At 24.3% G+C, this 12,990-nt stretch overlaps 2 protein-coding genes across 5 annotated transcripts in view; both read left to right on the forward strand.

Moving 5' to 3' along the window:
• LOC114119527 (testis-expressed protein 2) overlaps positions 1-12,990 on the forward strand; it is a 104,023-nt gene that overhangs the window by 29,471 nt on the left and 61,562 nt on the right. The window lies entirely within an intron of this gene.
• On the forward strand, positions 93-10,514 carry LOC114119533 (DNA repair protein RAD50). 4 transcript variants are annotated; one of them, XM_050198806.1, is made up of 22 exons: positions 93-433; positions 2,537-2,764; positions 2,845-2,976; positions 3,354-3,469; positions 3,530-3,642; positions 4,826-5,168; positions 5,621-5,817; positions 5,881-6,125; positions 6,209-6,348; positions 6,425-6,550; positions 6,617-6,710; positions 6,809-7,018; positions 7,539-7,676; positions 7,750-7,901; positions 7,982-8,558; positions 8,622-8,828; positions 9,072-9,245; positions 9,305-9,629; positions 9,696-9,796; positions 9,863-9,996; positions 10,086-10,214; positions 10,296-10,514. In XM_050198806.1, exons 2-22 carry the CDS (start codon positions 2,540-2,542, stop codon positions 10,339-10,341), a joined length of 3,924 nt encoding a protein of 1,307 aa, XP_050054763.1. In that variant the 5' UTR covers positions 93-433; positions 2,537-2,539; the 3' UTR covers positions 10,342-10,514. The 4 variants fall into 4 exon arrangements, with proteins under 4 accessions (XP_050054763.1, XP_050054764.1, XP_050054761.1 ...); XM_050198807.1 differs by having other exon boundaries at positions 93-404; XM_050198804.1 differs by having other exon boundaries at positions 102-206.

Consider the following 12,990-nt stretch of genomic DNA (forward strand, 5'->3'; position numbering starts at 1 on the left):
ATACTATAATCACGGTTAGGTTATAATCTAAAAACCTTGCCGGTTAGTAACCACGATTAAAGATATTATTTATTTATATCTTTAATCGTGTTAGTAACCGAACTACCGAAGTGATTGGTTTGTTCTTTGATATAACCAAATATTATAACGAATTTTTTTTTATCATCGATTCCAATTTTATGGGGAAAAATAGTCTCCGATTACAAGTAACGAATTTCTGGAAAGTGCCTACAACTTAATGCTATCATAGTGTCAAAGTCAAACTGTCAATTAAGTAGTTACTAAACTACTAAAGTTACTTGTTAGTAGTTAGTAGTTACCGATTAGTGACCAAGTATTTCTGTCCTCTAATATTGTATCGTCACGATATTCTCGTGATATAATTTATTTTAAATACTAGATTTGTAAGTTATTTCTCTGGAAAACTAATGTAGTGAGTATAAAACATGATTGTTATGAGATCTGTTACGTTTGAACTTATTTTGTTGATTGATTTTATTTATCATTGGTCTATATGGACTATATCTAGACATCTAGTCTGGTTTAATTATAGTTCTATCAATAACCTAATTCAAATTTTTAATACAATGTTTTCTATCAATATAATATAATTTCAGTGGTGTAAGGTGTTGTACAAGTTCTTCACAGTTCACGATAACCATTAATTTTTTGTTAGATAAAGTTTTATAGATTAAGATTTTTATAAAATTTCAATATGTATTATACTTAATATATACAGTGCCGAATCTAGAAAAGTTGAGCGCTGAAATGTAGCGAAATGTAGCGCCCTTACATAGTATTAGTGTGTGGGTTGTCAACACTAAAAAGCTCCCTTATACAGTGCCGCAACTATTGGGCGTGCACGGTGTGCATTGCATATCAGCTCCAAACCAATGTATTTTTTTTGTTTATAGTATATCGATTGGGCCCTCAAATCGATGTGTTTAAAATGTTAAAATTATATTTAAGCCCTAAATTAAGGTATGCACACTTACTTCATGATATCTAGTTGCGGCTATGCCCTTATACCAACAGTGCCTGGGCAAGGATACTCATCCCCCCCCCTAGATTTGGCACTGATTACCTATAACCTATTGAATGTGCCTATACGTACATTTTTATAATGTTTTTATTTCATCACTTAAATGTGAAAAGCTTCTATTATCTAGAACTCTTTAGGTGTTAGAAACAATAATTGGTTTGGGAAGGCAAAGGCCCCCTTGATTTTTTTTTCCAACCATGAAGGGGATAGGTCAACCGTCTTGAGGTAAAACAACAATCTTTAAAATTAATTCTTAAACTAAATCATGGATGTGGTTGTATTAAACTATTAAGTATACCTTCATCAATTTTTATAATAATAGGTTTAAACATAAAAATAATATCATAACAGTGTATGATGCTATGTGGTCTCTTTTAAAAAACAGAAAATTTAATCGGTAATAACAATTTTCTGATATTTAAATTGCATTATCAGGTTTGAGTATTTAAATGAATTGAGGTTATAGTATATATTTGGCTGTTATTATTTTCATAAAACGATCCAGTAAACGTTGTTGAAGCTGTTTTATTAGAAAATTTAAAATTATATAGGCATAATAATACTATATTATTTTAGTATTTTGTTCACATAATGCATATTTTTTATATAATTATTAAATAGTTTGATAGCAAATTTCTGGGGCAGGACATCTTGGAGGAGAGGCAGCTGCTTCCCTTGCCTTTCCTTAGCTCATACTTATGGATAATATTTTAAATGCAAAGTTAGTTTTTCAATCTCATAGGTTATAGAACACCATACTGACTGATATTAAAACTGGATCGTAATTATTATAGTAGAATTGAAGTAAATTATACCAGCTCATACATTTTTTTAAAATTGCATATCCTCTTCAACTCTTCAACCTTTTGTACCATACTATTAAAGTTTTATATTCAGCTACCAAGATATAATAGGTATGACAAACTGAGTATTTTATAATTCATAATTTTAGGTTTATAATAAAATTAATTATTTATGAATCAACACAGAATTTTTCCCATTTCAAATGAACTGTCTAAATATAGTGTTCGGTGACAGCATGGAATATATTATTAATTGTATTTAGTTAAAACATTATGACTTCAACTGATTATATATGTTTGGGGTTAAGTTAGAAAAATAAAACTTACAAGAAATAATAAAAACTGCTCTAACATTTAGTAAACTTATGAAATGTCATAACCATTGAAGTAACATACAATTTTGAGTTATTTCAAATATAAACTATCTATATTTATACAGTCATTTTCTATAAAATTGTGACTTATCACTCATAAATAAATAATTTGCTCAATTGAACAATTTGTTACAATTTTATATTTTGATATTTTAATTTCATACATTATAACCTCGATTATAACTTTATAAGAAACCCATTTTATTATCATATGTGATTTCAGAATGTTTTTATCCTGCGTTGCTATAAAATTAATGAAAAAATAATATTAAATTTATAATAAAAGATAAATTAAATGAAGATATTTTTATTTTTAGAAAATGTCTACATTAGAATCAATATCAATTCAAGGTATTAGAAGTTATCATCCAGATGAAAAACAAACTTTAAAATTCCAAAGACCTCTGACGCTGATCTTGGGGCAAAATGGTTGTGGAAAAACAACTATAATTGAATGTCTGAAATATATCACATGTTCAGATCTACCAAGAAATACTAAACAAGGTGGTTTTGTTTGGGATCCTAAACTATCAGATCATCATACTGTAATTAGCATATATTTTTTTATTTTTCATTTATTTATTTTTTTATTATTTAATGATATTGTATTTGTGTGTGTTTTTAGGTTAAAGGCAATGTAAAACTATCATTTCACGATACCAAAGATACCCGTGTAGTGGTGTCTAAGACTTTAGAATCAACTCAAAAATTAACAACTGTCACTACAAAATCGCTCGATCAAACAATTTCTAGAAAAGTTAGTATATTTAAAAAAAAAAAAAAAAAATCTTCGTTTTAAAGTAGTAAATAAAAAATATAAGAAATACTATCTTTTTTTGCAAGGGGAGCATTTTTAATTTTTATAAAGCATTTTCATTGATTAAAAATTGAACAATATATACAAATTATTCTTGAAGTGATTAGAGACACTCATTTATCAAGTACATTTACATGCCTGAAAAATATCATAGAATTTATTCTATTAAAAAAAATGTTGATGATTTTTTTTAGTGGTAAAGGGTGACTGCATAATTAAATTAGTAAAAACCATTGCTTTTAAATTAAAAATAAATATAAAGATTTTTCTATTCTCTATATATTTTCCATTAATTATGATGTTACATACAAATCTAGGGCCAGAGTACTTCACACAAATGTGCAGATCTTGATGATGTCATGTGTACTTATTTAGGTGTTTCAAAACCTATTTTAAAAGATGTCGTTTTTTGTCATCAAGAAGACTCTAGTTGGTATGTTTAAAGTATTTGCAGTTAATGCATAAAAAATTAAAAATCAAACTATTTTTATAGGCCTTTAGATGAAGACAAAAAGGTAAAGGAAAAATTTGATTCAATATTTGATGTTGGAAAATATGACAAATGCATTAAACAAATTCAAATGGAAATAAAGGGTATTAGTGGAGGTGAGATATAACTAATATTTTTTTATTAAATTGAGGTTCCTTAATGTTAATCATGTAATCACATGATGCATGAGTTAAGTATAGAGTTTAGAGATTAGTGTGCTATATATAGTATGCAACACTGACAATAAATTTTCAGTTAAAAATGTTTTTTTTTTTTTTTACAATTAATGTACACTTACAATAGAAAATAATATATCTTATTGAAAAAGAAATCAATAAATATAATTACAGTTTATTAAATAAATATCTAACTTTTATTAAAATAGGTAGTGTTTTTCATTAGAATTTTATGTTTTATTAATATTGAATAATATCTTCTTAAATAAACAGATAAATTAAAGTATCTATATATCTATTATAGTGTACTGTGGTATTTGAAGATTGGAAGGTGCCAAAAAAAATTCAATTATTAAATGTACTAGAAAATGTATTTCTAAAAGTATTTTTATTAACTGAATGCAGCATTACTTGCACTAATACTAACCACACTTGTTTTGATCACATGTCACTAATCTAGACATTGTTGGATTATCAAAAATCTAAGTTAATATTTTAAATATTAAGTTTTGTAAACTCTCATTCACTTGTGTGCATGGAAATATAAAAATGTATTAAATTAACTAAACTTTGTTATTAGTTTATAAAGAATTTGAATTACTGAGTTATACTCATAAATAAATAAAATACACATTTTTCATTTAGTTATGAATCCTAATATTGAAAAAATTTAAGAGGCCCTGGTCAGCCAGGTAAACAAGAATTTATATTTTGACTTTATTGTATGTTTACTTAAAATATGCCACATTTTTATTAAAGTTTTTTGTCTGTTTTACATATGGAACATAACCACATTACAAAGATTTGTTCTTGAACAATTAAATATTAGGAATAGATTATTACACTTATACTCTTTATACATTACACACAAATAAAAAAAAAAAAAATATATTAATTGTTTTGATACAGATGTTTGGTTATATTGCTGTTCTTCATTTGTTTTACAGGTGTTAGATAGCTAATACTAATGTAGTAAATGTAGTAATAATTAATTTTCTTCTTATTTATCTTCTGTATTCATGTGACTTATTATCAAACGATCTGTATGATTGTTAATTTATATTTCAAAATTATGCTGGTACTTTTATTTTATTATTTAATATTTATAATTAAATTTTTTTAGATAAAAGAACAGCAAACAATAATATACAACATTTTTGGCAATATCGAGAAGAAGCACGTAACAAAAGAGCTACACTTGAAAATAAAAAATCTTGTTTAGATGAATTACAACAAAAAATGAACAATATTGAAAAAGAAATAGAGCCATTAGATAAGAGATTTAATGAAATATTGTATAAAGAACAAAATTTTTCTTCTTTAAAAAATAAATTATTAACTTGTGAAGGAACTTTGAATTCTATTCGATTAGCTAAGAAGGATTTGAAATTATTGATCAAGCTAGAGTTTAAAGGAAATGATTCAGATCTCAATGAAGCATTAGACAATTTTAATAAAAATTTGCTGTAAGTTATTTAAAATGTATATTTATTGAATATAAAGTGATAGAATAATTTGGGGTTTGACCTATGAGTTAATCTTTAAAAAATTATTTTAAATAAAATGTTAAAATAATAAAACTATTTAAAGTTGTAGTTAAAAATAAAATACATATTAAGTAAATATTATATTCAATTTTTTTTTATTAATTTTTAGTTTGTATTACACTTCAGTCAATTGTCACTAATTGGTGGCTTCTTTTCCCAAAATTCACTAAAAATTTTGTTTTATCATCACATACTTTTATTGTACTAAATTTAGTACAGATTGTGTATATTATCTTTTAAATAGTAATAGTAATAATAAAGTTTGTATTAATTACAATATTTCAATATTATTAACCTAATTGTAACATGTATTTCTAAGTTAATTTTTATTTATAATATTATTTCTAATTATTTATATTATTTTCATATAGTCAAAAAGAAGAAGAAAAATATGAACTTATTTGTCAAAAAAATGATGCAATTGCTAATGAAAATAAAATTCAAGAAAATATAAGCAAAGAACAAATAAATTTAGGACGATATCAAAGTGAAGAAAAACAAAATCAAAATAATGTACAAAAACAAAATGTAAAAATAATTGAATTAGGGAATGCAATGCAGATTAATTGTAAGTATTTAGATTTTATGCTTTTTTAAATTAATTTTTATACTTTAATTAATGTATATTTAGTGCCAGACTTAACTGAATTTAATCGTATACAAGTGATACATAATCTTTCAAATAGTTTAAATTCTATGAATGATAAATTAGAATCTACACTAAAAGAACATAGAGAAGTTGAAACCAAGTTGCAATCAAATATTGATTCAATGAGAGTAGAAAAAGCAAAACTAGATCAAGAAATTAAAATCAAAGAAAAACAAATGTTGGAAAATACGTCTGAAATTAAAAAATTTAAAAGAGATGTTGAACAAGTAATTTAAATTTATTTTATAAATTTTAAATTTTTAAATTTTAAATTATATTATCTTATTAATGATTAATGTACAATATTAAGGTAAAACATTCAGCTGAAAAGTTATCTGCTTTACAAGAATTAAAATTTGATATTGAAACAAAATTAAATAAGCTCAGGGGATCTTTCAATATTGAAAATGTTAAAACAGAACTAAATAAAAAAAAGGCAGAAAAACATGAGTAAAAATGTTTAATATAATTTAGTATTTATATTAAAATAACCATAATTTTTATTTATTTTCTTTAATATTTATAGACAGAATATAAAATTAGAAGTTATAGAAAAAGAAGAACAAAAATTACAGTTATTAAGTATCGTTCAAGCAGAACTTGACACTGTTATATTGAATAAATCTGGAGTAGAAAATAAACTCAAAATACTGTAAGTAGAAATATTAAAATAATTGAAAATTAATTTGAATATAAAATATATTTTGTTATTCTTTAGTAAAAACAAAGTGAATTGTGTGTTAAAAGATTTACTTGGATTTATACCACAGGAAAAACTTAAACTTGAGTTTACATCATTTTTAGATAAATTAGTAAGTGATCAGTATTTAGTATATATATATTAATATCTCATCTCTATATTTAAAATTGAAAACATTTGCTAAATTATACAATTATTTTAAAATTTTAGTCTGATACAATCAGATGTAACCGGAAAAGTATAGCTGAAAAACAAAAGCAGTTAACTACACTAGAAGCAAATTATAACCACACTAAAGAAAAATTGCGTACAAAACAAATAGATCTTTCCAATGATGAGAATGCTCTAAGTGATATGTGTCAAGGTCAAGAATACGAAACAATATTAAAAGAAGTCAATGAAAAAGTGGAAGAATTGCAAGTAATTAATAGTTTTTTGTTTATTAATATATTGTTTAAAGCTATTTTTATAATCTGAGTTAATTAATTAATTTACAATTAGTTTTTACTGTGGTAATTTTATTAAAAAGAAAAATGTATTACTGGATTTATTAACCTATTAATACAGTAGAGATGTCATTGGTCTATTTGACTAAAGTTATTGTTAACTTGGTTATTATTTAATGTTATATTAGTCAATACAATTGGTTATTCTTAATACCTTTCATTCATATGTAGTGTATACGTTATCTATTTGTTATAAATTTATAATGCTACGTATATTATATAAGTATATAACCATATAATGTATTTTAATAAACTAACTTTTCAGCATTAGAATAATAATATCAAATATGTCAAAAAGATCAACAGCACCACTTCCGAGTTAATAATAAAATCTTCATTATAACGTGCTTTTTTTACTATAACTAGTTTTAATTTTTCTTTTGGTTTTAACAGTTATATTTTAAAATATATTTATGTATACATTATTGTTATAGGCTCAAAAAGGTTCTGTATCAACTTCTGGTCATCTTTTTAGGCGATATATAAAAAATTTAGAAGCTCAGGATCCTAGTTGTCCATTATGTCATCGATGTTTTGGTTCTGTTGATGAAGTGACTGAACTGATTAATGATGTTAGTTTTAAAATAATAAATCTACTGAAGACTGAAGTCTAAAGTAATTATTAATATTTACATGTTATTACAGTTAAATATGAGAGTACATAAAATTCCAAGTGAATTAGAAGTAACAACTACACAATTAGAAATACATTTAGAAAAGCAATCAAAACTTCAACAATTAAGACCTACTCATACTCGGATATCAGTTTTGAAACAAACAGAAATACCTCAACTCAAGTAAATCTATTTAATTTAATATTATTTTATGTTTACACATTTTTTACAATTTAATTTAATTAATTTTTTTTTTTTTTTAGAAATGAACTTGAAATTATAAGTAATAGTTTGAGAAAATGTCGTGATGAACTTACTAAATTGTCAGATGAAAATGGAAAACTAGAGACTAATGAAACAAATGCAAAGAATATTCAATCTGATATAATAATGATTGATAGTTTTGATAATGATGTTAAACGATATTTAAAAGAAGAGCAGCGTTTAACAACAAAAATGAGTGAATCTGGTTCCATTAGAAATCTTCAAGATACAATTTCTGAAAAGAATGCTTTAAAAAATACTATAAATGAAATTTGCAATGTTTTGGAAAAAAAACAGCACGAATTAAATGAATATACTGAAACCTTACACAAATTACAAACACAGCAAAATAAAATAACTAGTGATGAATTAAATATTAAAAGTAAAATGCAAGATGAAAAAAGTGTAATAGATAAATTAAAAGATTTACAAAATCTTGAAGCAACATTAAGTTTGGAATTGGACAATGCTAGAAAAACAATAGAACCAATACAAGAAAAGTTGAATACATGTATTAATACTTTCGAGCAAACTAAAAAACAACAAAATAGACAAATTGAAAATAATAGAAGAGAAGTAATAGTGTCCCTTATTTTAAATTATCAAACTTTATCATTATAATAATTTAAACATTTTCAGATTATTATTCTTGAAAAAAAAATTCAAGAAATAAATAACTTGCAGTCTTCAATTGAAAATTATGAAAAAAAAGAATGGGCTCTACGCATTAAGGAAACAAATAGTTTATTAGATAATCTCACTAAAGAAAAAATGAATTATATTGAAGAACAAAAAAACTTACAAAATCAAATTGATTCCATTAATGAATTTAATGCCAATCAAGAGGTAATTTTTGTTTTTACTTTTAATATTTATCATTAAATATAAATAAAAAAAATACAAAGTTATTTACTATATTACACAAGTTATTAGTACCCATATTTTTACCATAATTCAATATATATAATTAGGGCTCAGAAGTTGTAGGAGTTGCATATTGTTGTATATGCTTCTCTTAAAATATAAAAAAAAATGTTTTAGTCAACGATAAAAATATATTTATATTAGTTAACAACAATTTTTTTTTAGGTTAAAAAAATAGACTTAGAAAATAACAAAAAATTAAGACTGAAATCAAAAGAAGAAATTGAATGTTTATCTAAAATAAACAAACTTCATGAAGATGTTGGAACTATGGATGTGAGCAGTTTAATCAGTGAAAAAGAGGCTAATAGAAAAAAAGCTGGAGATTTATTAGTTGAGGTAATATTATTCCGTTTTGTATTGAATAATCTACAAATACTTAACTAATATTTTTTCAGAAAAACAAATCCCTTGGTAGAAAACAAGAGCTGGAGAATATCATTAGTCAAATCACAGAAGAGTTGACAGCTATTCATTTCAAAAATTCTGAAGACATATATTTACATGGAAAAGTGCAGCTAGAAATATTAAACCGTGTTGAAAAAGATCTGATAAAGTATAATAAAGCTCTTGAGTGGGCAATGAATCGGTTTCATAAAGAAAGAATGCAAAGTATTAATACTATTATTAAAAAATTATGGAGAGATATTTATACCGGCAATGACATTGATTATATTCAAATAAAAACATCTTCTGATGATAAACCAATACAGACAGATACAAGTATTGATACATTTAAATAATATGAATACGTTAATTATTATTTTTAAAACATTTTTATAAATTTAGCATATTGTCTAGGTAAGAAAAGGACCTTTAACTATAGAGTCGTACAGATAAAAAATGATATTGAATTGGATATGCGAGGAAGATGCAGTGCAGGTCAAAAAGTAAAAGTGAACACGTTTTTTATTTTTATTATATTATGTCCAATTTTTGTTTTTTATGTATGTTAGGTTTTGGCTTGTCTAATTGTAAGAATGGCATTAGCAGAAACATTCAGTAAAAATTGTGGCATACTTGCATTAGATGAACCTACTACAAATTTAGATGAATCTAATATTCAAAGTTTAGCTGAATCATTATCAGAGTATGTTGAATAAATAAATACGTTATTATTTGTGTTTTAATATAGGTAAATATAAAATATAACTTATTGTTTTTTTTTTTTTTTTAAAGAATTATAACACGTCGCAGCGCTCAAAAATCATTCCAATTGCTCATCATCACGCATGATGCTAATTTCTTACGTAAATTGTCTGCCAGAGATATGGTTGATACATATTATGAGGTGAAAAGAAGTAATGAGTAAGTTTCTTTATATACATTTTAAATACATTAGTTATTTATACAATTATAGAGTTTTTAATAAAATAAAAATTTTTTTAGAGGAATTTCAATTGTGTGTGAACAAGATATTAAATTGTTACCATAAGCTGATGAGAAAATTAAACTCAAGAAAATGTTATGTTATACTTTTTTTAAAAGAATTAAACCATTTTTAGTTAGGTATAGTTTATTTATAAGTACTACATTTTTATAATGAGGTTGGAATCATTCCATTTTTTTTTTGTAATAATATATAATATAGTTTTAATATTTCATTTATATTACCTATAGTAATCTTTGCCTTATTTTTTCTCATAAAATTGTTATCTCAAGTGACTGTCTTCTGTGTATGGCTAACAATGCATGCTAACCTAGCTGAAAATTATAATGAATTATTATAAATTCTTTAAATCTTTACAAAACCTTATTATTAGTATTTTTTATACATAGTGCAATTTAAAAAAATATTTTGAATCTTTTTGAGATATTTATAGTCATTTTTTTCAAAATGTATTACAAAAAATATTCTGTGGTTAAAATTAAATTAAATTTGTTTGATTTTAGGAACTTATTACTATCATAGTTTGAAACCTAATAATATGCTATTTTAACTAATTATGAAGGTTTTTACTGTTATTATCAAAAAAATTAGCAATCGTCATAATTGACAGATTATAAGTATTTTTATTTTTCACACTGCATTGAGTATTTAAGTGCTTAATATTTTTAATAATATGAATAAGCCTAAACTTTCTGATGTGGCCACGGTTTGTACAAAAGTCTCAAATAATACTGTTAAAAAGTAGTATAGCTATAGTTGAATGTACTGCAAAAGTAGAAAGTATCGATTTGGTACCTGCGATTTGTGATCTAAGAACTTAACTGAATGGAATAGCTTATTCAGTGCTTGAGGTAAGTATAAAACCAATTTTTAAAGTGTTAATTGTATATTTATAATTACTTAAATTAACTACTAATACAATATTTATGCATTTGGTATTATAGTTGTATTCAAAAACTGTTTATAGGGGAAAAAAACTAGTTTTGATTTCATTGGTATATTATTCAAGTTTTAGTTGGCTAGAATGTATTATATAATCTTAAACATGATTCTATTAATACTGTAATAAATCTAAAATTTATATTATTCAAACTTTATCTAACTGACTAAAATCTCTTAAAATAATCTGATTTTTGTACAACACATTTTATTCATTGGGTGTCTTTATTTTATTCATTGACATTATATACTGAATTGGTTAAATTGATTAACACACTAACTAATTTCACACTACTCACAATTTTAATTACACATCATAACTTATGACCCTTTTTATCTTAATAGAATTTATTAATTATTAGGTATCAATTGTTAAAATTTATAATCCAAAACATCTGTTATTAAATATTATTTAACATTAACAATTGGATAAGATGATATCTCCTTAGATTTTAGAAGATTTGAAAACTCAGATTATGAATTTCTACTCAAATATTTATAATCTTTACTAATAGGTTCGGCCACACGTGAGCTCTGTTTTTCTGTGCAAAATAAAAACTTGAATGTGGTTTACAATAGTTTAAAATAAATTCAATGGCCTTTATATTGTAAATATCGTCATATCGAAAAATATTTGGCAAAAATTAGTTATTATTAACGTTCGCATTTTTGCAATTAATTTTTACGATTACATCCTTCCGCATAGACGATCTCCGTAGTCTTTTACATTGGTCTTAAAACTTCTGTACCAAAGGACAATAATGACACATTGACACGTCTGGAGTGACCGAAAAATTGGGCTCCTTATTTCTAATATTTGTGCGTGTATGTGTGTGTGTAATATCTCATCGTTATATTTAATTGTCCAATTCAATATTTTAACTTATTCTTATCCGTAATAGATAAGAATTATTATTATAGTTATTTTATTAATAAATTTAAAAAATGTATGATGGTTTAGGCGCACATCATTACTTCATATTGAGTAGGTTTATGATTATAATGACTCAAAGAAATTTCAATCATATATTATGTTTGTATAGAATACCGATGTTATTCGATAACATTGAGTGTTCTGGTGTAGATAGTACAGTCATAGTAGGTACAATGAAATTTGACATTTTTAATACTCGAGTAAGTTTATAGCTCATGAAATATAAAAAAGACTGCAGTCCTGTAAATAAAGAAAAAAACATTTCTTGATAGAAAAAGAACTGGAAATATTAGTTTCAACATAGTAGTTTTTTGTTGGATCGAATTTTTTTTCTATTAATATGGTATCTATTGCATGTATTAATTTTTTTTGTACTTTTCCATAGATGATTAAAAAAATAGTGGTTTAAGTTATCGAACTTTAAAGACATTTGAAAATTTGGTCATTTTACAACAACTCCAAGACTCGTTGGTTTTATTGCCAGGGATGCGCAAAACTGTACTAAAATAACGTATAATTTATATAAATAAGTGTCACATTTATAGAAGCGCTTACTTGATTTAATTTGTTTATGCGTAGCATTCTCTTTAAAATATTAAAATTCATGATACATGTAGGTACCTATATTGCGTTAGATACCTACATACCTGTCGGCTATCTATAGTTTTTTGAAGTCGAAGTTAAACCGTGGTGAAATAATTACATTACGTGGTCACTGACTATGAATATTCGGTATATCATATAACTTAATGTTAAATATTAATAATTTAATCATGAAAATGAGGTGTGGTTTAAAAATTATCCTGTATGTAATATCCTAT

This window comes from Aphis gossypii, chromosome 1, assembly GCF_020184175.1.
Source record: "Aphis gossypii isolate Hap1 chromosome 1, ASM2018417v2, whole genome shotgun sequence".
In the NCBI taxonomy this organism is placed as follows: Eukaryota; Metazoa; Arthropoda; class Insecta; order Hemiptera; family Aphididae; genus Aphis; species Aphis gossypii.

What these genes read in the sequence shown, in the direction of transcription:
- LOC114119533 (XM_050198804.1), top strand. Translation starts at nt 180, where the DNA reads ATGGGGAAAAATAGTCTCCGATTACAA. An exon ending in AAAAAGGCAGAAAAACATGA is followed by an intron (nt 6,349 to 6,424) that starts GTAAAAATGTTT and finishes TAATATTTATAG; the next exon opens with ACAGAATATAAAATTAGAAG. An exon ending in ACAGAAATACCTCAACTCAA is followed by an intron (nt 7,902 to 7,981) that starts GTAAATCTATTT and finishes TTTTTTTTTTAG; the next exon opens with AAATGAACTTGAAATTATAA.